The 24950-nt window shown below is 50.9% G+C and overlaps 1 protein-coding gene across 1 annotated transcript; it reads left to right on the top strand.

Annotated features, from left to right (window-relative positions):
• The first annotated feature begins 1954 nt into the window (after positions 1 to 1954).
• Positions 1955 to 8442, top strand: S1PR2 (sphingosine-1-phosphate receptor 2). The gene is made up of 2 exons (XM_052644103.1): positions 1955 to 2063; positions 7142 to 8442. Exon 2 carries the CDS (start codon positions 7184 to 7186, stop codon positions 8240 to 8242), a length of 1059 nt encoding a protein of 352 aa, XP_052500063.1. The 5' UTR covers positions 1955 to 2063; positions 7142 to 7183; the 3' UTR covers positions 8243 to 8442.
• Positions 8443 to 24950: the final 16508 nt, after the last annotated feature.

Here is a 24950-nt window from a genome sequence, read left to right as displayed (position 1 = left end):
AACCTGGGCCATGGCAGTGAAAGCCCCAAGTCCTAACCACTGGACCACCTTTGAATTCCCTCAGCGTAACTTATTGTTGAAGTAGGCCAAGTATGTACATGTTACAAAAGTCAAAAGATACAAAAGCACTCACAGAGTGAAAGTTACGTCCCTCCCATGCCCTGTCCCCTATCTTTCAGTTCCTCTCCCAGGAAATTTATCAGTTTCTTCTCTCTGTAATACTTTAGATATTCTGAGCAAGTATGTGTGCATGCTAAGTCGCTTCAGTCATGTTCAACTCTTTGTGACCCTATGGACTGTAGCCCGCCAGGCTTCTCTGTCCATGGGATTCTCCGGGCAAGAATGCTGGTGTGGGTTGCCATTTCCTCCTCCAGAGGAAACTTCCTGACCCAGGGATTGAACCCAAGTCTCCAGCAGCTGCTGCGTTGCACAAAACTTCTTTACCACTGAGCCAGTAGGGAAGCCCTGAGCAAGTATAGCAGAACATCAACTTGGGACAGGGAGTTTTATCTGTTTTGTTTCCTGATATATCTCCAGCCTTTGAGAATGGTGTCTGGCACATGCAGGTGCTTACTGTATTGTGGTAAGTAAACACATAAGCAGATGATGTATTCATTTCCACAAATAGCGCCCTTCTGAACATAACTTCCATGACGGGAAGGACTTTTTCCCTTTTCTGTTCATTGCTATGCCTGTGCTTGGGATCTTGGTCACTCAGTCATGTTTGACTCTTTGCAACCCCATGGAATATAACCTGCCAGGCTCCCTTGTCCATGGAATTTTTCCAGGCAAGAATATGGGAATGGGTTGCCATTTCCAAAGGAGTGAGGGACATATCGTCTAGTCCCTGATTTCACACACACACGTCGGTAAATGCAGGTGGGCTTCATCTCTGCAGCCAGGCACACAGAGATGCCCAGGAAAAGCTCAATGAGGAAAAAATGGGAAACTAAAGAACTGGCTAGGACTTCCCTGGCGGTCCAGTGGTTAAAACTCTGTGCTTCCACTGCAGGGAGGATGGGGTTTGATCCCTGGTTGGGGAATTAAGATCCCTCATGGCTCAGCCAAAAAAGACTGGGACCCAACTTGAAAAGCAAGAATTAGCTTGGGCCTGCTGGTCGACCACAAGGAGGGTACTCCACCGACCGAGGCAGTGGAGGCTGCTGAGTGCTCCCAGCCTTCTAGGGCAGAGGGGCCAGGGCCTCAATTCTGGGGCCTTATCAAGGCAGAAACCAATCCTTTCTTTGTGGCAGGACCTAGCACATGGTCAGCTTCCCCGGCTCAGTGGTAAAGCATCCACCCGTCAGTGGGTCCTGGGTCGGGAAGAGCCCCTGGAGAAGGAAATCGCTACCCACTCCAGTATTCTTGTTTGGGAAATCAAAATCCCAAGGAGGAGCCCGGGGGCTACAGTCCTTGGGGTTGCAAGAGTCGGACACCACCTAGCGCCTAAACCACCGCCACCACCTAGCACATAATAGGAACTTGCTTATTTGTTGGATGAACACATAGTGGGCGCTTAATGCCTGTTTGTTGTGTTGACCTTAGTAGGTGCTTCGTGGCTCCTTGCTGAAGAAGTAAGGAAATTCCTTGCCCTCCTGCAATTCCAGGATCCCAGGCAGGGGCCAAGAGTATATCTGCAATCCAAGACAGTTATCTCAGGTTGAGGCCACCTGGGCAGGAGCGACTGGACACTACGGGGCTGCGTGACGTCATGCGCTGGCCGGTTCTCACGGGTGGGGGCTGGGAGGGGGCAGGGCTGGAGGTGGGGGTGCGGACAAAGGGACCCTGGGCGCCTCCCCCACGCCCGGCCTCGCGCGCGCCCCGCTGAGCTGATCACATCTGGAATTCATTGCTGCTGCCGCCGGCCGGAAAGGAGGCGGAGACAGGGCGGGGCGAGTGGGGGCCAAGGCGGCTCTTCCCTCCGTGCCCCTGAGTCCCCAGTCCCCAGCCCCGGGACGCAGTGGAGCCCGGCGGGCAGTCCCAGCCCTTGCCGCGGCCGTCCCGGGGAACACAGGCGCCAAAGCCCCTCCGGCCCGGGCAAGGAGCCGGGTCGGCCTAGCCAGGTGAGCGTGCGTGGCGAGGGGGAGGCAGAAAGGGCGGGCCCCGGGCCCCGGAGGTCTCGGATCAGAGCTAGGAAAGCCCGCCAGGGGTCGGGGGCTCCCTGGGCGCGCATGCACTGCCCGTCCTCCGGCTGCACCCAGGGAGTGGTCATCGTGCGCCCTCTCCAAGATCCTAGGAGGCCCCATTGCCTTGGCCGCGAACCCCCAGACTGAGTTCCCCGCCTTCTCCAGCGGCAGGAAGTTGGCCGGGAGGAGAAGGCGGAATCCAAGCGCTTTCGGTCGGAGACTGGGAGGCAGGATGGCGTGCACCCCAGACCAGGGGTTTGGGGACTGTGTATGGGGGAGGGGAGGACGCCCCTCTTTGCTGACAACGGCTGGACGCGGGCGAAAGGTGCTGGCCGTCGCAGTACAGCCAAGCCAAGGGGCGGGGCCCCCGAGGAGGACAGATGCCCACCTCCTGCACTTCTGATCCTCTGCCTCAGTTTCCCTGAGTAGTTCATCTCTTCCAGTCTTCCCTCCCGCCCCCCGTGGGGTCGTGGCTTTGTTCTAGAAGGAAAGTGAACCTGAGACTGCGTGGCTTCGGCGCCTCTTCTTTCCCCTGGGGCCTGGGGATGGGGCGCGGGCGCGGGCGGGGGCACGCGTGGCGCGGACCCCGCGCGGTTCTGGGCCCAGACAAGCGTGGGAACCTCGCCCACTCCTTCTGGCACGAGTTGACTCACCGGGGATTTCCATCCCTTCACCAGACTCTTCCCTAGTCAGACACTCCAGGCGCCACGCGCTGAGCCCACGGTGCCCCGCGTGGCGCGACACGGGCGCGGCACTCTTGGTGCAGCTGTCGCTGACCCTCTCCCCGGTCTCCCCAGTCCTCTAGGAAGATCGAGGCGGGGCACCGGGCTGAACGCACAGGCGTCCCCCACCCCCACTTGGAGACTTGGGGGTCCCCTGCGTGTGGCTGTCGCGGAAGAAAGGAGGCGCGGCCCCAGAGGCAGCCAGTGTGGATACCGTGCATTCCACCGCCAGATAAGGAGGCCGAGACTGCGGCCCGAGGCCGGGGGCGGGTTGTGCCGTGTCTCCAAGGAGACTCTGGGCTTCGCCTGGTGGGGGTGGCCTGCCAGCGGACCAGGGGCGTCTCCCGCGTCCCTTTACCGTTGTCTGAGCCTGGGCTGAGTTTAGGAGCCTCCACCCTCGGGGGCCCTCGTCCCCTTGTTCATTCATTCATCAATTCGTCCATCTATCCATTCATCCATCCATCCCACACAATTTCTGAGTGCTTTCTAAGTATGCCAGGCATTCTTCCAGGGACTGAAGGATTTAGTTGCTGGCCTCTGACACACATTCAACCATGGAAGCTGACAAAAAACAAGAAATACAATGATAATTTCTGAAATTGGCAAGTGCTGTGAATATAATAAAAGATGCTGTGATAGGAAGGGCCTAGGGAAGGTGACTAGGATAGCCTAGTGATTAGGGGCCACTAAAACAGAAACCTGAAAGATAGGAAGGCCGTGCCAGGTGAAGAAATAGCAGAGTTAAAGCTCTGAGGTGGGCATGGGGCTGAAACGGGAGAGGCCAGTGTGGTTCAGTGGAATGCCTCTGGAGGAGAGTGGGAGGAGGGGAGGTGGGCGGGGGCCACTTTGGATACTGGGGAACCATGGAAGAGTTTGGAGGTGAGGAGTGACATATTGAAGCTATAAATTTAAGAGCTCCCCCTGGCTGCTGCATGGAGAATGGCTGTATAGGGGGTATGGATGCATGCACGTGAGCTTGGTCGTGTCTGACTCTGTGATCCCATGGACTGTAGCCCGCCAGGGATTTCCTCTGTCCTTGGGATTTCCTAGGCAAGAATACTGGAGTGGATTGCCTTTTCTCCCTCCAGGGGATCTTCCTGACCCAGGGATTGAAATGCAGGCAGATTCTTTACCACCGAGCCACCTGGGAAATAGAGGGAAACTGAGCCCAGGGGAATATCCTCGGGCAAGGGGCATGGGACCTGTGAATGCCCAGAGGAACAGTAACCACAGGGCATGCCTCCATAGAACTTGCGGGAGGGGCTCCTGGAAGCCACTGAGACTTCCTCCTGCCTTCCTCTCTCTTAATCTCCCCCTGAACAGTCTTGGTGTGTTTCACTTTCCTTCCCTCCAAACCCCATCGCTTGTCCCTCTTGCTTCAGGCCTGGCCATTCCCCAATGCTGAGCCTAGTGACCTCTTACTGAGCATCTGGGAGGTGACTGCCTTGGTGAAGGTGAAGAGGAGTCAGGCCCTGCGCTAGCCACGCCTGGGAGCCTGATGCAGGGAGGGGAAGCAGGCCAGGCCTGTATTTGCCTCAGGGTGACTGTGCCAGCTCCAGCCTCCAGACCCTGGTTCCTCTTTCTGGGAATCGTCCTAGTGGAGAAGAAAGACGCATTCGTCTTCTCTAACTAACCACCCCTCCTTCTGAGGCTATAAGAAGTGAGGGTAGTCTCCCAAGGAAGAAGACGACATTTTGGTCAGTCCCTGGGGTATGAGGACTGAAACCACTTCTTATTTATCTAGGAATCGGCCATAAATCTTTCTCTGGGCTGCCAGACAGGAGAGGGGTTTGAGGGGCGGTGCAGGGGGCACACCCTGGGCTTCTAGCCCACCAGCAAGGGTGCTTCCCAGACCTGCCACGGGCCCTCAATTCTCAATTATGATCCCCAGGAGGGGGCCAGTAGGCCAGGGCAGCCCGAGGGTGACTGGTCGGGGTGACCCAGCGGTCAGGCTGTGGTTCAGACTCTCCCCGGGGACATCCACACAGTCTTAATGTCCTCGAAACGAAATGAGCTGCAACCGCCTGGAAAGGACCCGCTCAGTAGTGCAAGCAATAGAGCGCCCCCACCTGGGCTCCCAATCAAATGTCGAGGATGCAAAGCTCAGGCCAATAGGCCTGAGTTGCTCAATACTCTGGGATTGAAAATGAACCAATCAGAGCGCGGGGCTGTTTCTGGCCCGTCCGTCGGTCTGGTAAGGCCCAAGACCTGGGCCAAGCCCGCTGCAATGGGCAGAGGGCATCGGGGCGCCTGGGCCCCGTCCGGCAGGGGAACAAGAGGCCTCTGTGTGGCGATCTGGGCGGAGCGACAGTCCCTGGGGATGCTCACAAGCCTTTCTCTGTTCCCAAACTAGGACGGATGTTCTTTTGCCCAGGGGGAGCAGCTGCCTCTATCAGGCGGGGGGCCAGGGTGCCCCTCCGAGGGGGTGTCCGAGACTGAGATGGCTGGGCGACCCCGGAAGCCCCTCATCCTTCCCAGGCTCACTGAGAACCGGCCTAACCAGCCTTTTCTGGAACTGGTGCTCCTGGCATGCCGTGGTCCTTGCAAGGCATGTTTCCAGGGACTTGGGGAGGGCTATTCCCGCCCCCCGCCCCCCACCCCCCATTAACTAACTACTGGTCTGGAGCTTCCTCCTGGCCCCCTTGAAAGGCAGACCCTACACCAGTTCCTCTGAGACCACCTCCTGGCCCCCGCCCCAATTCCCAAGCTGGGGGAAGGCCATGGTATTGGCCTCTAACCCTCTCTGCCTACGCGCTGCTTCCAGCCCCCTCCCCCCACAGCTCAGTTTTCCTTGGGAGAGGGGTGACTCAGGCTTTCATGGAAGGGAATACCATCCCCTCCTCTTCCCCGCGGGGCTGCACGCCCCCTCACCACTCACATGACTTCGGCCCAGCTGCCCCATCCTCCCAGCCAGGACCTCCCAGACGGGTCTCCTGTGGCTCCCCCATCCCATCATCCCCTCCCAGCCTTCCCCACACCGGATGTGACTGGAGACCAAGGACTCCACCCTGTGTGTTCCAAGGCCCTCACATCTGGATTTCATCCTGGCTGGGGAGGGGGGTGGGTGCCACAGGGCCCTGCCCACCCAGCGAAGACCCTGTGTCCCAGGGCAGGGCTAGATGGTGCTGATGAGAACAGGCTGTTGTGGACTCTTGCCCAGCTGGCTCACTCAACATCCCCTCCCAAAAGACTGGGAGGAAGGCACCTAGTCCCTCCCTGTGGTATGGCAGGAAGAGGGGAGCTAGTGTTATTAGCTAATATTTATTGCGTGCCTGCTATGTGCTAAATGTGCTGCATGTATCATTCAACAGGATTTTCCCATCACCCCTCTGAAATGGGCTTGCTTCTCCCCATTGCACAGTTGAGGCCACTGAGACCTAGAGACCAAGCATCGAGTGACTTGGCCTAGCATACCACACCATGTCAGATGTGGGAGTGGGGCTGAACCCTGGATTGCCGGCACGGTCTATGTCCTTGAAGACGATGTGACCTCTGTGATGCTCAAACCTCGGGGCCGCCCCGGTGTCTCCCCAGAACCTTATCTCGGGAACACCCAGGGCCTCTAGGCTTAGACCCAGCCTGAAATCCAGAGCAGTGGGTGGTAATGAGCAGGGGATGGTGCTATCAGCGACCAGCATCTCGCTGACCCAGGTTGGCAGGCGGCATGGGGCCCGAGGCTCCAGTGTATTCAAGAAAGGAGACAAGCCTCCAGGTGCTGGCTAAGACTCCCTCTCTGGGTGGGTGGGTAAGGCTTCCAGAAGTCTACTTCACGTCTCTTATGCCCTTTAGGGGAGCTTCTGTTCCTTTGCAAGATGCTGTAGCCTAGAGGTTTTAGATGCTTTGGAGTGGGCCTCTGAGGCTCTGCCACTGACTAGTTTTGAGGCTTTGGGAAAGTGAATTGACCTCTCTGGGTTTTCCATTTGTAAAGCAGTGCTCATTTGCTCAGTCGTTCAGTCGTGTCTGACTCTTTGTGACCCTGTGGACTGAATGAAGCCCGCCAGGCTCCTCTGTCCATGGAATTCTCTAGACAAGAATACTGGAATGCGTTGCTATGCCCTCCTCCAGGGGATCTTCCCAACCCAGGGATCGAACCTGCGTCTCTTGCCTCTCCTGCATTGTCAGGCAGATTCTTTACCACTAGTGCCACCTGGGAAGCCCCCCATTTGTAAAGCAGAGATGATGATAATTCTGACTTCATGTGACAGAGCTGGAACGTGAACCACAGCCTAGTCCAGAGTCAGCCCAGGCTGCAGCCACAGCACTGACCTGTCTGTCTGTGTTTTCTCTCTGCAGCATCAACAGCCCCATGGCCCCAGCTGGCTACTGAGCCCCACCATGGGCAGCGTGTACTCAGAGTACCTAAGCTCCAGCAAGGTCAGGGAACACTATAATTACACCAAGGAGAGTCCCGACACGAAGGATACGCCCTCCCGTCAGGTGGCCTCGGCCCTCATCATCCTCCTGTGTTGTGCCATCATAGTAGAGAACCTGCTGGTACTCATCGCAGTTGCCCGCAACAGCAAATTCCACTCGGCCATGTATCTGTTCCTGGGCAACCTAGCGGCATCAGACCTGCTGGCGGGCGTGGCCTTCATAGCCAATACCTTGCTCTCGGGTTCGGTCACACTGGGGCTGACGCCTGTGCAGTGGTTCGCCCGCGAGGGCTCTGCCTTTATCACGCTCTCCGCCTCCGTCTTCAGCCTCCTGGCCATCGCCATTGAGCGGCACGTGGCCATTGCCAAGGTCAAGCTCTACGGCAGCGACAAGAGCTGCCGCATGCTGCTGCTCATTGCGGCCTCGTGGCTCATCTCGCTGGTCCTTGGTGGCCTGCCCATCCTCGGCTGGAACTGCCTGGGCCACCTGGAGGCCTGCTCCACCGTTCTGCCGCTCTACGCCAAGCCCTACGTGCTCTGCGTGGTGACCATCTTCTCAGTCATCCTGTCGGCCATTGTAGCTCTGTACATCCGCATCTACTGTGTGGTCCGTTCCAGCCAGGCCGATGTGGCTGCCCCACAGACGCTTGCCCTGCTCAAGACGGTCACCATCGTGCTGGGTGTCTTTATCTTCTGCTGGTTGCCTGCCTTTAGCATCCTCCTCTTGGACTATGCCTGTCCAGTCCGGGCCTGCCCTGTGCTATACCAGGCCCACTACTTTTTTGCCTTCGCCACCCTCAACTCGCTGCTCAACCCGGTCATCTACACGTGGCGCAGCCGGGACCTGCGGCGGGAGGTGTTACGGCCGCTGCAGTGCTGGCGGCAGGCAGCAGGGGTGCAAGGGCGGCGGGACAGAACCCCGGGCCACCACCTCCTACCCCTTCGCAGCTCCAGTTCCCTGGAGAAGGGCATGCACATGCCCACCTCACCCACATTTCTGGAGGGCAACACAATGGTGTGAGGGGCAAGTGGGCTGACAGCCAGGCCACCCTGGCAGAGAGTTCCGTGGAGAAGCTCCGGGGACCCGGGACAGAAATGGGGCCGAGGGGGGCGGGGGTTGCCAAGTAAGATGACCCCAATCCACAGACCCGGGTGATGCTGAAGATTCTTCATGCTTGGGATGGTCGACTGAGGCTTTGATCAGTCAGATGGCACAGCAGCAGCAGGGTCCTGGGGCTCAGCATGGTGACTTCTTTGGAACTGGATCATGGGGAGGACCGGGGACGGGGGTGGGGTGGGGGAACCTGGAAAGGGCCCGAGTGACAGCAGGCAGGTGCTCAAATGGAACACAGCATAGAGGCCATTTCCAACCCCGTCTGAAGGATGTCAGCGTTTCACAGCGCCTGACCCTCCGCCCTGTTTCTGACTCCCCTCTCTGAATTTACCATCCCCCCTTGCCACCTTCTTCTGGTCACCTCGGAGCCTACTCCCTGGAACCACTGTGTCCCGAGGGGCTGGAGACCTCCTCTTTGACCTTTCTGGGCAGCCCTGGGGCTAACAGTTCCTGGCCTCAAATCCACAGCTTCCCCAAATGTCACCAGCTGCCACTCTGGCAACTTCTTCCCTGTCTTTTCTTCTCATTCTACAAGTGAGATGCCAGGAAACCACGTGGGGGGTGGGGGGGACTAACCCCTATTCTCAGACCTCATTGGCCAGATTGCACTACTGGGGGCTCAGAGGAGTCACCCAGGGCTGGGAAAACTGGTCTGGGGGCCTGAGGAGGGCTCTCCCAGTGGGGCAGGGTGGAATAGGAGAAAGTCCTAGGGGAGCTGTTGACACCAGACCTCTAGCCCCCTGTAAAATAACCACCCTCCCTCAAGCTCCACTCCCAGACCCAGCCAAGGTACCCAATCTAAGGCAGGACAGCCTTGAGCATCCTGTGCCTGCTTTCCAGCTACATCAGATGGAGCACAGGGGGTGGGGGTACCAAGGACAATGGTGGGATACCCTCTTTTAACCCACTCCAGAAGGACTTTGCTAAATTCTGTGGATGGAGGGAAGGGATATTGCGGTACAAACATGTATTTATGCGCGTCTGTCAGTGTCTGTGTGTGTGTGTGTGTATGTAATATCTGTGGTCCCCTCCCCTCGCCATGTCTCCCAGGATGCATGCTATTTTGTCTCCTCTTGTCTGTATTGAAGCTGCCAAAGAGGGGTCTGGTCCCTGCACCAACCCCTGTGTCATTGCTGGCTTATCTCCCCACTGGAGAGCTGGGGTGCAGCTCACCTGGGGGTGGGGGGAAGGAACCCTCATGCCTGAAAGTGATTTCTTGTGACTGCAAAGGCTGGGGGAGGGGATCTCTGGGGGGGCAAGGAGCCAGTTGGGGGCTTGTCTCCCCTTACACAGCTCCCCGGATGCCCCTCCTGCCAGAGACTCAGGCCCAGGCCAATAAACGGTTCAGTGTCTCTTTCTGGTGGTGGTTGTCTTTTGAGGCTTAAGGTGGTGGTTGCCCCATTAGCACCCTGGGAGTGGGTGGGGGCAGGGAGGGTGGCTGCTATCCAGACCACTCATCCTTTTCCAGCCTTCCGGTTCATTCGTTCCCCTACCCCTCGCCCTGTCAGAGCCAGGATCTCAGTGGCTTCTGAGAAAACCTGGTAAATACTGACGTCCTCCCCACCCCTGGCCAGTTGTCTGGCCCCTCCTAGTGATTAATTAGTCCCAGGACCGCTGTGCCATCCTTTGAAGAGAAAGTCTGGCAGGTGGTGGGTGCCCCCCTTCTTCATCCCAAGTGCACATTCCTCCCAGGGAGCTGGAGAGATGGTCTTGGGAGACACAGACTCAGTTACCCCTCTAAAGCCCAGTGTTCCCTAAGTGAATGGCCAACCTCATCATGCACTTTCTTTTTTTCCCCCTGAATTATTTATTTGGCTATGCCAGGTATTAGTTGTGGCACGCAAGATCTATCTTTGTTGTGGCATGCAAGATTTTTCGTTGCAGCATGTGAACTCTTAGTTGTAGCATGTAGGACCTAGTTCCCCGACCAGGGATAGAATCCTGGGCCCCCTGCATTGGGAACATGGAGTCTTAGCCATTGGACCACCAGGGAAGTCCCCAGCAAGCACTTTCCAGGCAGGAAGACAGAATCCTCAGGAGGCAGGAGTTACTGATAAACTCCTTTTATGGAGAAGAGGATTCAGAGAATTTAAATGAGCGGCTTAGGGTCACACAGCTGGTTGGGACAGTGCCTGGCTGGATTTTTTTTTTTTAGTAATAAATGTTCCTGTCTGGATTTGAACTCAGACGGACTGACTCCAAACCCTACCAGTTCCACCAGTGGGCCAGAGAAAGGATCCTCAATCCCCTCTTTGCCATGGAAGGAGTGGGGAGTGTGGGCAGCCAGGCCCCACCAGCACCTGCCCCACCCCCTCGATCCAGGAGATGCCCAGCTGGGATGCAGCTGAAAAGTGGCTCCATAACTGGACTCCGGGATGACACTCCCTTCTTTGTCCACAGGCACAGGGCCCAGCGGCTCCTTTGAAAATAGATCTGGAGTTTTGATGGGGAACCCAGGCCCTCAAACCAAAGCTCTGCCCAGCAACACCTACACAAAGCTAGGAAAGCCAGTGGAAGAGAGGAGTGGAACAGATGGTGGCCAGAGAGTGAGCCACAGATGGTGGCCACACGTGCACACACACACACACCTGCCCCCATTGGAATTCCCCTTCCTCCAGCAATTCAGAGACAACCGCTGTTTGGAAGTTGGAAGGAGGTTGTTGGGGTTGGGAGGAGGAAGAGGCACAGACCAGGCCAGAGTCAATAAATTTCCCCCAAACACTCACATGCTTCCTTCACCTCCTCCTTCCAGCCTCCGCTCAAATGCCACCTCCTCAGAGAAGCCTGCTCCGACCACCTTCTTCCTCTATCTAGTCCCTCACCAGCTTATCAGCTGGCAGAGTAATATACATCAGTCTTATTCAGTCGCTAGGTCATGCTGCACTCTTTTGGGATCTCACAGACGTTAGCCTGCCTATCTTCTCTGTACATGGGATTTTCCAGTCAAGGATACTGGAGTGGGTTGCTATTTTTTTCTGCAGGGGATTTTCCCAGCCCAGGGATCGAACCCATGTCTCCTGCATTGGCAGGCAGATTCTTTACCACTGAACCACCAGGGAAATCCATTAGTAACTAAGAGCAACTGATTTCTCACTCATGCACAGGAATTTCAGAGAAAACTGATCCTGGTTAAGAAAGATCACTTACACTTCAGTCCAGGCTCCTGTCTATGTATCCATCTATTCATACATACTGCTGCTGCTGCTGCTAAGTCGCTTCAGTCGTGTCCGACTCTGTGCGACCCCATAGACGGCAGCCCACGAGGCTCCGCCGTCCCTGGGATTCTCCAGGCAAGAATACTGGAGTGGGTTGCCATTTCCTTCTCCAATGCATGAAAGTGAAAAATGAAAGTGAAGTCACTCAGTCGTGTCCGACTCTTTGTGACCCCATGGACTGCAGCCTACCAGGCTCTTCCGTCCATAGGATTTTCCAGGCAAGAGTGCTGGAGTGGGGTGCCATCGCCTTCTCCGATTCATACATACTTCTACCTAAATATTTCACTTTTCCTAAGGACAAGGTATTCTCTTACAAAACCCAGTAGAATGGTCAAAATCAGAAAATCTACAAACCTTGATCATATTTTGCCAGTTGTCCCACTGCTGACTGATAATAGCAGAAGAAAAACCCAGCTTGTTGTATTCACTTGTCTTTTTAGTTACCTTCAATCAGAACAGTTTCGGAAGCTTTGTCTTTTGTAACCCTGACATTTTGGAAAAATATATGTCAGTCATCTGGAAGCATGTCCTTCAGCAGAAGTTTGATGTTTTCTCATGATTAGATTCAGGTTATGGATTTTTTTTTGGCAGAAATATCAAAGAATTGATAGGTCTTTCTCAATTAGTTCCATCACTAACAATGTTAACTGATCACCTGGAGATAGGGGCAAAGTTTCTCCACCTTAAAGTAACTATTTCCTCCTTTGAAGTTAAGTATCTTGTGGGGAGGTCCTTTGAGACTGCAAACAATTCTGTTACTCATCAAACTTACTAATTTAGCATCCATTCTTGTCTGAATCAATTAATACTCACTGGGTATTCTTAAGAAAAACCAGATGATATCACACCATTTCATTTGTAAGTATTCTCCTTTTTATCTTTTTTTTTTTTAAAGAGCAACACTTGAAAAAAAAAACTTAACCACAATATTGTGAGCATACTTACATGTTTATCGGAAGTATCAGTCTGTTAAAATTCCCCCATCAGGTGTTTTTTTTTCAATTGAAGTATAATTGAGTTACAATGTTGCATCAGTTTCAGATTTTTTTTTTCTTCTTTCTTTCTTTGATGTGTTTGAGTCAATCTAAATGAGATCTTCACATGGCATTTTGTTAATGAATTTCTGAAATACTGCTTAGCAAGTTTGTCTAACCTGGTTAAACAATAAGTTTAAACCAGGTTAAACCTATTTAATGGCTCGATGGCATCACCGACTCATGGATGTGAGTTTGAGTGAACTCTGGGAGATGGTGATGGACAAGGAGGCCTGGCATGCTGTGATTCATGGAGTCGCAAAGAGTCGGACACGACTGAGTGACTGAACTGAACTGAAACCTATTTAACCCTGTTTTACGAGATTTCCTTTCCCTCTTTCTTGTTTGTTTGTTTGTTTGTAATTCATTTGCATGAGAAGTTAGGTTGGGATTTCCCTGGTGGTCCAGTTGTTGGGACTTGGGATTCCATACTTTCACTGTAAGTGGCATGAGTTTGATCCCTGATGAGAGATCTAAGACCGCACGTGCTTCGAGGTGGGGGCCCCCCCAAAAAAAACCAGGCTGTTTGCTCTACAGTTTTCCCTAGTTTGGTATTGGCTGATGCCATCTCCTTATTATGTCATTTAACATTTGTCTTTGTCCCCAGTCAAATTCAAAAACGGAAAGATATTCAATTCTTTCCAAGTGGTGCTGGAAACTCTCACCAGGGGGATATAAAGTCTGGCTCTCTCTGTTACTGAGGACTATCAAGGGTTCACATGCCATCAGCCTGATCCTGCCTTTGTAAATTTTCCTTTGACTGTCCCCTACTGGTTTGATAATCTGTGGACTGTTGCTTAGACCTGTCACTTCATTAGCCATCTTCTTATTCTCACATTCTGGCTATCTTTTTCCTTTGTCTACAAAGCAAATGTACTCCCCCAGATTCAGACATCTGAATCAGACGTACCACTTTCAGACATACCACTTTTCCCGAAGTGTCTTGTCCGAGAATAGTGAAATTTGTATGAAAGGGAAATGAAGTTGGGTAGGTGTGACTCATTGTCGGCGGCATTTTGGGTGTTACTTTTAAAAGTGCATACTCTATCTAAAGTGAAAAAAAGAAAAAAGAAAAACCAGATCTGAATCTCAACTCCAACACCTGACAACCCAAGTAGACTTTCAGCAAATCACCTGACAAGTCTTAGCTGGTTTCATTGTAAAACTGTAGTTCAAAATCCTAACCTTGAATCCAAGATGGCCCTGGCATTTTGGAAAACAGTTTGGCAGTTTCTTAGAGAGGCAAACCTAAACTTACTATGGGCTTCCCTTGTGGCTCAGCTGGTAAAGAACCCGTCTGCAATGCTTGAGACCTGGGTTCGATCCCTGGGTTGGGAAGATCCCCCAGAGAAGGGAAAGGTTACCCACTCCAATATTCTGGCCTGGAGAATTCCATGGACTGTATAGTCCATGGGGTCACAAAGAATTGGACACGACTGAGTGACTTTCACTTTCAAACTTACCATGCAGCCTAGAAATTTCACTCCAGGTATCTACCCAAGAGAAATGAACAGGTGTGTCTACAGAGACTTGTCTGCGCATACATACAGCAGCATTTTTCATAATAGTTCCAGGGTGGAAACAACTCAAATGTCCATCAGCTGATGAATGGATCAACACGATGTGGTTCACCCATATGATAGAGTATAACTCAACAATAAAAAAGGAACAAAATACTGACACAATAATACAATGGCACCCAAAATAATTATGCTTAGTGAAAGAAGTCAGACACAAAGTACCATGAATTATATGGTGCATTATGGGCTTCCCTGGTAGCTCAGTGATAAAGAACTCTCCTGCAATGCAGGCGATGCAAGAGACTCAGGTTCAATTCCTGGGTCAGGAAGATCCCCTTGAGGAGAAGATAGCACCCACTCCAGCCTTCTTGCTTGGAAACTCCCATGGACAGAGAAGCCTGGTGGGCTACAGTCCACGGTGTCAGAGTCGGACAGGACTGAGCAACTAAGCATAGCACAGCACACGGCCCATTGTATGAAACGTCCATAAGAGGCAAACCTGTGCAGACAGAGAGTAGATTGCTGGTTTCGTGGGGTTGAAGGCAGGAGTGGGGGTTAACTAGAACCGGGCATGAAGATTCTTCTTGGAGTGATGGAAATATTCTAAAACTGATTTGTGATGATAATTGTACAACTTGGCAAATTTACTAAGGAAACAGTGGTTCCTGCGCTTAAAATGGGTGAACATTTTGTGGCCTATAAATTTTACTTCAATGAGCTTATTCAAAAAGAATTCCGAAGGCTTGAATACACATTGAAGCCTCTTTTATTCCTACCCTCAGTGATCTTAGGACTTCCCAGGTGGCGCAATGGTAAAGAATCCACCTGCCAGTGCAGGAGATGCGGGAGACAGAGGTTCGATCCCTGGGTTGCGAAGATCCCCTGGAGTAGGAAATGGCAACCCACTCCAGTATTCTTGCCTGGAAAATTCCATGGAGAGAGGAGCTAGGTGGGCTACAGTACTTGAGGTCGTAAAAAGTCGGACACCACTGAGCACACATACACTCAGAGATCTTACATGCCAGTAGGGGAGACAGGCCCTAAATGCAAATCTATAATACAATTTAGGAAGTTTCCTTTATGGAAAACAGTATGGAGGTTCCTCAAAGGATTAAAAATAGAACTATCATATCATCCAGCAATCTCACTTCTGGGTATATCCAAAGGAAATGAAATCAGTATCTTGAAGAAATACCTGCTCCAACATGCTCGCTGCTGCATTACTCAGAGTAGCCGAGATGTGGAAATAGCCTAAGCATTCATCAGTGGATGAATGAATAAAGAAAACGTGATAAATGGCTTTCCTTGGTGATCCAGTGGCTGGGAGTCCATGTCTCCACTGCAAGGGGCATGGGTTCAGTCCCTGGACAGGGAAGTAAGATCTCACAGGCCACACAGTGTAGCCAAAAAGAAAGAAAGAAGGAAATGAAAAAAGAAAAGAAAACATCACACACACATACATATACACACAGGGAATATGATTCAGCCACAAAGGAAATCCTGCCATTTGCAACAACATGGATGAGCATACTAAGTGAAATAAGCTGAACACAGAAAGACAAATATTGTATGATTTCATTTACATGTGAAATCTAAAAAAGCTCAAACTCGCAGAAGTAGAGAGTAGGACGGTGGTTACTGAGGGCTGGAGGATAATGAGGAAATGTTGGTCAAAGGATTCAAACTTTAAGTTATTAGATGAGTAAATTCTGAGGCTCTAATTAATGCACAGTGGTGATTATAGTTAATGACTCTGTGTCCTGTAGTTGGCCAGTAGTGTTCTCAGCACACACACACACAGAATGGTAACTAGGGCAGTCCTTGGCAGGCCAGTGGATGAGACTCTCAGCTTCCAGTGCATGGGGTGCGGGTTGGCTCCCTGGTTGAGGAACTAAGATCCCACATGCTATGCAGTATAACCAAAAAGTAAATAAATAAGGTAACTAAGTGAGGTGATGAATGCATTAACAGCCTGATTGTGGTAATCATTTCATAAAGGATACATATATCATCATTGCATTGTACACCTTAAATATATGCAATTTTTATTTGTCAATTATACTTTAATAAAACTGGGGAAATGCTTCTTAAGGGCTTCCCAGGTGGTGCTAGTGGTAAAGAACCTGCCTGCCAATGCAGGAGACACAGGTTCGATCCCTGGGTTGGGAAGATCTCCTGGTAGAGGGCATGGAAACCCACCCCCGTATTCTTGCCTGGAGAATCCCATGGACAGAGGAGCCTGGCAAGCTACAGTCCATAGGGTCAAAAAGAGTCAGACACGACTGAAGCGACTCAGCACACACACATACCTGCTGTTCTTAAACTTCTCAAGTAGGGAGGATGTGAAAAAAGTACAGTTAGCTGGGCCCTACCAGGGCCTGCAGGATCTAACTCCACGGCCCAGGTCTCGGCATTTTCATGCTGGAACCCTCCTTATGTGACCCATTCATGACTTATAGTTTTCAAAATGCTGATCTGGGGCTGGCACCAAGATATTGCCCAGAGGAAATATGGCAAGGACAAGACCATTGCTTTGTCACTTCCCTGGGGCTAAATTGGTCCTTTTCATCCAGGGTGATTCCACACCCCCACGGGAACTTTGGCTATGTCTGAGACATTTTTGGTTGGTCCACCTGGGGGTGGAGCTGGCATTTAGTGGGTAGAGGTCAGTGATGTCATTAGTCACACTGCAATGCACAGGACAGTCTCCCATGATAAAGGCTTATTCGGCTCCAACCATCAGTGGTACTTAGGTGGAAGAAGGGTGCCTGCCCCTCCAGCTCCTTCTACCTGGTCAGTCCGGTTCACCTGGGAGAGTGGGGGAATGCCTCACTTTGCCAGGTATTTGTAATAACTTGGTGATTGCCTTTGGAGAGGCAGTTGTGGCTAATTAGTGGTCATTTCCAGGAAGGAGGGCCTTCATGTGATTTAATGGCCAGGGCAGGCTCCATTCTCATCCCTGCTCAGTGTGGTGAGGATGATTTTCTTTGCAGCTCAGGGGCAAATGTGGTGTGTTTTCACTTCGTGCTCCAGAAGGTGAGTGATGCCCAGAGGTCTGAGCACTGTTTTTCTTTAGGGACTGGTGGCTGCAAATGAGAGATGACCATGGGACCCAGAGCAGTTGAGGAGTGCTGGGGTGGGCTGAGAGAGGCAAGATGGGACCCTGTATGTCTTGGAAGGAAGAAAGGATGGAGGCCCAAGCTTTAAGTGGGTGACAGAACTGGAAAGACATACCCTGGATCAAAGCGCTCATTCTAGGAGTGCAATTACTTAGGTCAGAGGGCAGGAATATGCTTAGCCTTAGTAGATATCACCAAATCATTTTCCAAAGTGACTGTTCTCTTTGGGGCTCTCCCAGCAACAGAGGAGAGTTCTGGTCTTGCTAAAACTAAAAAGCTTTTCTTTTTCCATTTTAGCCACCCTAGCATGCCTGGGTGTATGTGGGAGCTGATGTCACACTGAGGTTTCATTTTGCATTTTCCTGATGACTAATGAAACTGAGTAGCTTCCCATTCTGGCTATTTGGATATCCTCTTTTGTGAAGTGCCTGTTCAACTGTTTTGTTTACTTAAGAAGAAGACAAGCAATCTCTTCATTATTGAAGACTGTATTTTAGACACAAGTCCTTGATTAACAGACATATGTCTGTGGCTTTGTCTTTTAGTTTGGCTTAGTGGTAAAGAATCTGCTGGCCAGGCAGGAGATGCGGGTTCCATTCCTGGGTTGGGAAGATCCCTTGGAGAAGGAAATGGCAACCCACTCCAGTATTCTTCCCTGCGAAGTTCCACGGACAGAGGAGCCTGGTGGGCTATATAGCTCATGGGTGTCACAAAAGCATCGGACATGACTTAGTAACTAAACAACAACAATTTGATGAACAAAGTTATCTTAATACAGCCTAGCATATTTTCCTTTATGATTAAAATGATTTGTGTTATGTAAAAGAAATATTTGCCTACTCCAAAGTCACAAAGATGTTCTGTGTCTATCTTGACATTGCTTTCCCATTTGGGTTTCCCTGGAGGCTCAGGTGGTAAAGAATCTACCACAATGTGGGAGACCCAGATCTAATCCCTGGGTCTGGAACATCCCCTGGAAAAGGGAATGGCAACCCACTCTAGTATTCTTGCCTGGAGATTTCCATGGACAGAGGAGCCTGACAGGCTACAGTCCATGGGGTCAAAAAGAGTCAGACACAACTGAGCAACTAACACTTTAGAACTGCAAGACATCTGGAACTGAGTTTCGTATATGGTGTGAGGTAGGAATCAAGGTTCACTTTCTTCCATAGGGTCACCCAGTGATTCCAGCATCATTCACTAAAAAGACCATCCTTTCACCGATGCTCTGCCAGTTGTTTTTGTTTGACATAAATAATATAGCCACATGGTCCAGTAGTCCAAAAGGGCTAAAAGATTCAGAAAAAATTCCTCTGCCAGTAGCTTCCACTCTACTAATTAACATCCCTTATCTCCAGAGATAGCATCCCTTATCTCAAGAAATTTATTCATATCTTATTTCTTTCCCAAGATTTTACATGTAAACCAGTAAATATACATAATTCCTTCCTTCCTGTTTTACATAACTGTTAGCACACTAAGGGTTCTGTCCTCCATATCTTTTTTTTTTTCTCTCCACTTACAGATAAGAAAACAGTCTTTAGGATATTATGTAGAAAAATATCCTTTTTTTGTTGTTGTTAATGTGGAGTTTGTCACTGGATGAACGGGAAGCCATTCTTTTAAATTAATCCCCACTTAGATTCTTCCCAGTATATTGCTAAAGACAAGGCTCAGTGGGGGGCTGCATCCATTTCTCTCCCTCTCTCTCTCTCTTCTTTTTTTTTTCTGTACCTCAAGGTTTTTGAGATCATAGTTCTCTGATCAGAGCTCAAACCTGGGACACTGGCACTGAGAGGGCCAAGTCCTAACAACTGGCTGCCAGCGAATCTCTCACTTCTCATTTTGTGTATGTTTGTGAGTACATTTTAGGAGGAATTCCTGGAAGTAGAATAGCTGAATAAAAGGGTGTCTGCCTTTGTTCCGGTGAATATTTGCAGACTGAGCATTTAATATAGAGGGAGAGCCAGCATGCCCTTACTCAGGCAGGGCTCCTCGAGTCTTTGTTCTGTGCCAACTTCATCTTGGACACTTTGTTAGATGATGGCAAAAAGCTATCACCCCAAAATGTGTGATCACCAGCTGAGGCATAGGCTGTGGAAGAAAGAGCCTATCAACTCCAAGGCCTGTGGCGGGTGTTGACACGATGTGCGTTCTGCCTAGTGCTCTAATCTAGGAAGATGGTACTGTTGAATCTATTTGCAGGGCAGAAATGGAGACAAAGGACTTCCCTGGTGGCTCAGACAGTAAAGCGTCTGCCTACAATGCGGGAGATCTGGTTTCAATCCCTGGGTGGGGAAGATCCCCTGGAGAAGGCAATTGCACCCCACTCCAGTATTCTTGCCTGGAAAATCCCATGGACGGAGGAGCCTGTTAGGCTACAGTCCACGGGGTCGCAAAGAGTCAGACACGACTGAGTGACTTCACTTTCACTAATGGAGACACAGACATAAAGAACAGACTTGTAGACACAGTATGGGAAAGGAGAGCGGGGCGGGGGGTGCACTGAGAGAGTAGCAATGACTACATTACCATATGTAAAATTAGATAGCCAGTGGGAATTTGCTGTATGTCTCAGGGAGCTCAAACACAGTGCTCTGTGACAACCTAGATGGTTGGGATGGCGTGGAAGGTGGAAGGGAGATTCAAGAGGAAAGATACATATATATACCTATGACTAATTCATGTTGATGTATGGCAGAAACCAATACAATATTGTAAAACAATTATCCTCCAATATAAATTTATTTTTTAAAAAGCCTATTGGGACTTCCCTGGTGGTCCAGTGATTAAGACTTTGCCTTTCATTGCAAGGGAGTGCAAGTTTGATCCCCGGTTGGGGAACTAAGATCCCACATGACTTGTGGCCATAACACTAAAACATAAAACAGAAGCAGTATTGTAACAAATTCAAGAAAGACTTAAGAAAAAAAATGAAACTTAAAAAAAAAAAAAAGCCTGTCAAGACATCTGATAGTCTTGGGGGAGGTCAGGAAAGGCTCCTGGAAGGAAGTGATGGGTGAGTCAAAATAGAAAGAATGACTAATGATTCTCTAAGCAGGAGAAGTGAACACATGGAGCAGCAGGCTAAAACGACAGCAAGTTCTGAAACCTTACAATATTTTTTTATGGCTGGATAACAAAAAATGTTCTAGTGGCTTAGAACATTACCAGCCATGTGTGATTACTCTATGGTTTCAATAGGCTGGGGATCAGAAAGCAGCAAAGTGAACGGTTCCAGCTTGAGGTGTCTCAGAGAATACAGTCAGATATTCGCTGGGGTTACAATCATCTGAAGGCTTGACTGGGGCTGGAGGAATCACTTTCAAAGTGGCTCACTCACCTGGCTGACAAACTGGTTCCTCTTCCCACGGCCTCCCCACAAAGCTGCTTGAGCATCCTCATGACATGATGGCTGGCTTCCCCCAAGAGAACAAGGTGGCTTTTGTGGTCTAGACTCAGAAGTCCTTTTTATACTGTTCATGCAGTTCTCACATATAGTCAAAGCTATGTTCCTTTCAGTAGTCATGTACGGATGTGAGAGTTGGACCATACAGAAGGCTGAGAGCTGAAGAAGTGATGCTTTCAAACTGTGGTGCTGGAGAAGACTCTTGAGAGTTCATTGGACTGCAAGGAGATAAAATCAGTCAATCCTAAAGGAAATCAATCCTGAATACTCCTTGGAAGGACTGATGCTGAAGCTGAAGCTCCAATACTTTGGCCACCTGATGTGACGAGCCAAGTCATTGGAAAAGACCCTGATGCTGGGAAAGATTAAGAGCAAAAGGAGAAAGGGGCAGCAGAGGATGAGATGGTTGGAAAGCATCACTGACTCAATGGACATGAACTTGGGCAAACTCTGAGAGATAGTGAAGGACAGGGAGGCCTGGTGTGCTGCAGTCCATGGGGCCACAAAGAGTCGGACAGGACTGAGTGACTAAATGACAACAACAACTCAGAAGTCCTGCACCTTCACTTCCACCACACTCTCCTGGCCGTAGAGACTGGCCCCGGTTCATTCTTGGAGAGGATTCCAGAAGGGTGTGAGTACTGAGAGGCAAGGAATGTTGGAGGGCCCTATAGGAGGTGGGCTTCCACAGCTTTTAGACAGGAAGGAGTGGGGAGCCTTTAGGATGTAGCTCAGCTGGGTGAACCAAGGGATGAGCGGCAAAAGCTGATGTGGTTGGAGCTAGGCCTGTAGAGGTTGGGTTTATCCTAAGAGCCCTGGGAAGCCATTCAGGTGTCTTCAGTAGGGTAGAGAGGACGTGATAAGATCAGATCTAGATTAAAAATAATAATTTTATTTATTTTTGGCTGTGCTGGGTCTTCATTACTGAGTGGGTTTTTCTCTTGTTGTGGCGACTGGGGGGCTACTCTAGTTGGGGTGCACAGAGTTCGCATTGCGGCAGCTTCTCTTGTGGAGGATGAACTCTAGGACATGAAGGTTTCAGTAATTCTGGTTCATGGGTGCAATAGTTGTGGTTCCTGGGCTCTAGAGCATAGGCTCAGTAGTTGTGGCTTAGTTGCTCCTTGGCATGTGAGATCTTCCCGGACCAGGGATCGAACCCGTGTCTCCTGCATTGGCAGGCAGGTTCCTCACCACTAAGCTACCAGGGAAGCCCCTCAGATCTAGAAACTTCACACTCCCTTGTGGAGAGTAGGTGGCAGAAGGGCTGAAGGGCAGCCCGGGAAGGAGACCAGGCAGGCGTCCAGGAGAGCGGGCAGGAATGACTTGAGTCGGGCCAGTGGCCCTGGAGGGGCAGATCAGCTAACTGACTCAGGGGCTGTTTGAAGGAAAACCTGGCCAGGCGTGGTGGCAAGCCTAAACAGAAAGCCCTCAGCCTGCTCAAAGGCCCTGCAGAGGAGCAGACGGGTCTGCCCAGCACTATTCACCATTGGTTTCCCAAGATCCGATTTCCGGTCACTTGAGCCTAGAGAGTTTGCGAGGCTCTGTCCTGGTGGTCTTCCTGCTGGACCACCTGCCTGGGGCTGGGAGCGGCAAAGTGTCCCTGTGCAAGCCTTGAGTGCTGCTCCCGGGGCCTTTGCTGGGCTGGCATCAAGTAAGAGCTCAATGGCTGTGACTAATTCCCCAGCATGCGGCGTGACTCAGCTTCGGCCTTCTGATTGACCATGGCTCAGGACATGTAGCCATCCCTCCACCAGCCCTGTGCTCTGGGCTGCCGAGACCTCAGTTGGGCTGACCCCCAGGACTCTCCTGGCCTCTGGAGTGTGGCCCTCCAGCTGGAGGCAAGAATGTGGCCCAGGAACTGGGGAGGTGGGGAAAATCTTAAAAATTTTTTTTTGGTTACACTGGGTCTTTGTACACGGGGGCTTTCTCGAGTGTGGAGAGTGGGGACTGCTCTTCATCAGAGTGTGCGGGCTTCTCATTGCGGTGGCTTCTCTTGGTGCACAGCACGGGCTCTAGGCGCATGGGCTTCAGCAGTTGCAGCCCACGGGCTCAGTAGTTGTGGCACATGGGCTTGGTTGCTCTGAGGCATGTGGAATCTTCCTGGAGCAGGGACTGAACCCACCTCCCCTGCATTGGCAGGCGGATTCCTATCCACGGCTGGGGAAAAATCTTCTGCAGGGAAGGAGTCTGGTGGCCGAGCCAGTCACTCTGGAAGCCATGTGTAGCCCTTTCCCCTGACCTTGGCCAACATTTCACCGGTCAGGTGAGTCGAGCAAAGCAGGTGCTTCAGGGACTGTAGACAGAACCTGGGTTTGCAACTGATCTGATTTGGACTACAGTTTCTGAGTTTGTGAAATGGAAATCATAGTGTTGTGGCGGGGGGCAGGGGAGAAAACCACTCTATACCTACCAACATTTGCATCAGGCACCTCCCACATGGTAGCCCCCATGTCGTATATATTCAAAGGATATTTGGATTCCAACTGAGTGAGCCGTTGGAGAGCCAGCTGTGAACGAGGCAGACCACCAAATCCTTGCCCTCTGGAGATCAGTCTTTTCTTAAAAAAAAAAAAAAATTGATTCAGTTTCTTTGGGGCTGTCCTGGGTCTTCCTTGCTGCATGTCGGCCTTCTCTAGCTGCAGCAAGCCAGGAGTACTCTCTAGTTGCACTGCTCAGGCTTCTCGTTGCAGTGGATTCTCTTGTAGAGCATGCACTCTAGGGCGTGCAGCCTTCAGTAGTTGTGGTGCCCTGGCTTAGTTTTCCCATAGCACTGGAATCTTCCCAGACCAGGGATCAAAATGGCGTCCCCTGCATTGGCAGGTGGATTCTTAACCACTGGACCACAAGGGAAGTCCTGGAGCTCATGATTTTTGCAGGGGTTGGCTTGCTAAGTCCCATGGGCTAAACCTGGCCCAGCAAGTTGTTAGAAATTAAGTTTTTTTAAAATGTAAATAAAGTTTTATTGGAATACAGCCATAGCTAGTCATTTGTGTATGTCTATGGCTACTTCTATGCTAGAAAGGCAGCGTTGAGTTGACTGAACATATGGCCTGCAGAACCTAAAATACTATCTGATTTTTCATAGTAAAGTTGTCAACCTTTGCTCCACTCTAGTGGAACAGAAAGACTATGACAGACAGAAATAAGAGTCAGTGACAGTGCTAAGTTCCACGAAGCCACAGGAAGATAGAACAGAGAGGCGGAGGTGAGGGGTTGTTTCCAGATGAGTGGACAGGTTGGGGGATCCTGTGGGTAGCAGCAACTTTTGAGCGGTAGATCTTCCAGAAGAGTAGCCTGGGCAGCATTGACATTGAAAGCAAAGGCCCTGGGGCACTGGCACTTGAGAGCTTGAAAGACTAAAAGTGGGTCAGAGAAGCTGGGGCTCATTGAGGTGGGTGGAAATGAGTTGCATCATGGCAGGACTTTGCGGTGGTGGTGGTGTTTCAGTCATTAAGTCGTGTCTGACTCTTATCACCCCATGGACTGTAGCCCGCCAGGCTTCTCCGTCCCTGGGATTTCCCAGGCAAGAATACGGGAGTGGGTTGCCATTTCCTTTTCCAGGGCCTTGTAAAGGTAGTTAAATGCTTACATTTTATTTCAAGGGCAGTAGAAAGTTCTGTAAGATTCTAGTGGGAAAGAAAAGGGCATTAAAAGTGTTTGAAAATGCCCTCTGGATACAATGGGCTGAGAGATTGTGTATTTCAGAGGAAGAAGCAACAAATTTCTCACCTCCAGCAGGTGAGGGGAGGAGAGGAATTAAGAGATGGTGCCTGGCTGGTTTCTTCTGAGCAACATGAACAGATCAGCTGGGCTAAGGTGCAGCTTTGACACCAACTTGCTGGGTGAAAGTGAAAGTGTTATTTGCTCAGTTGTGTCTAGCTCTTTGCAACCCATGGACTGCAGCCCACCAGGTTCCTCTGTCCATGGGATTTCCAGGCAAAAATACTGTATTGGGTTGCCATTTCCTTCTCCAGAGGATCTTCCCAACCCAGGGATTGAACCCAGCTTTCATGCCTTGCAGGCAGATTCTTTACCATCTGAGCCACCAGGAACCTCAGCCAGCCTTTGTCCCTGAGCCCTTGGCCCATCTGTAGAATGGGTCGAATTATCCCTTGGCAAAGGGATTACAAAGAGAATCTACCTGAGAGGGAAGTTCCAATAAATGCAGCTGCTCTCCTGTGAGCTGAGGCCCTTGAACAGCAGGACTGCTCATCTATCTCTTTCCCCTCCCTACCCCATCCCATGAGCGCCCCCTTTCCTAAGCTGGGTTAGGGACCCAGATGCTGGCTTTTGACAGGTCTACACATCAGGCTTTGGA

Source organism: Budorcas taxicolor, chromosome 7 (genome assembly GCF_023091745.1).
Source record: "Budorcas taxicolor isolate Tak-1 chromosome 7, Takin1.1, whole genome shotgun sequence".
Classification (NCBI taxonomy): domain Eukaryota; kingdom Metazoa; phylum Chordata; class Mammalia; order Artiodactyla; family Bovidae; genus Budorcas; species Budorcas taxicolor.
The sequence above is the reverse complement of the archived record's forward strand: the minus strand, read 5'-3'. Positions and strand labels throughout refer to the sequence as shown.

Coding starts and splice junctions, on each gene's coding strand:
- S1PR2 (XM_052644103.1), top strand. CDS start 7,184: ATGGGCAGCGTGTACTCAGAGTACCTAAGCTCCAGCAAGGTCAGGGAA.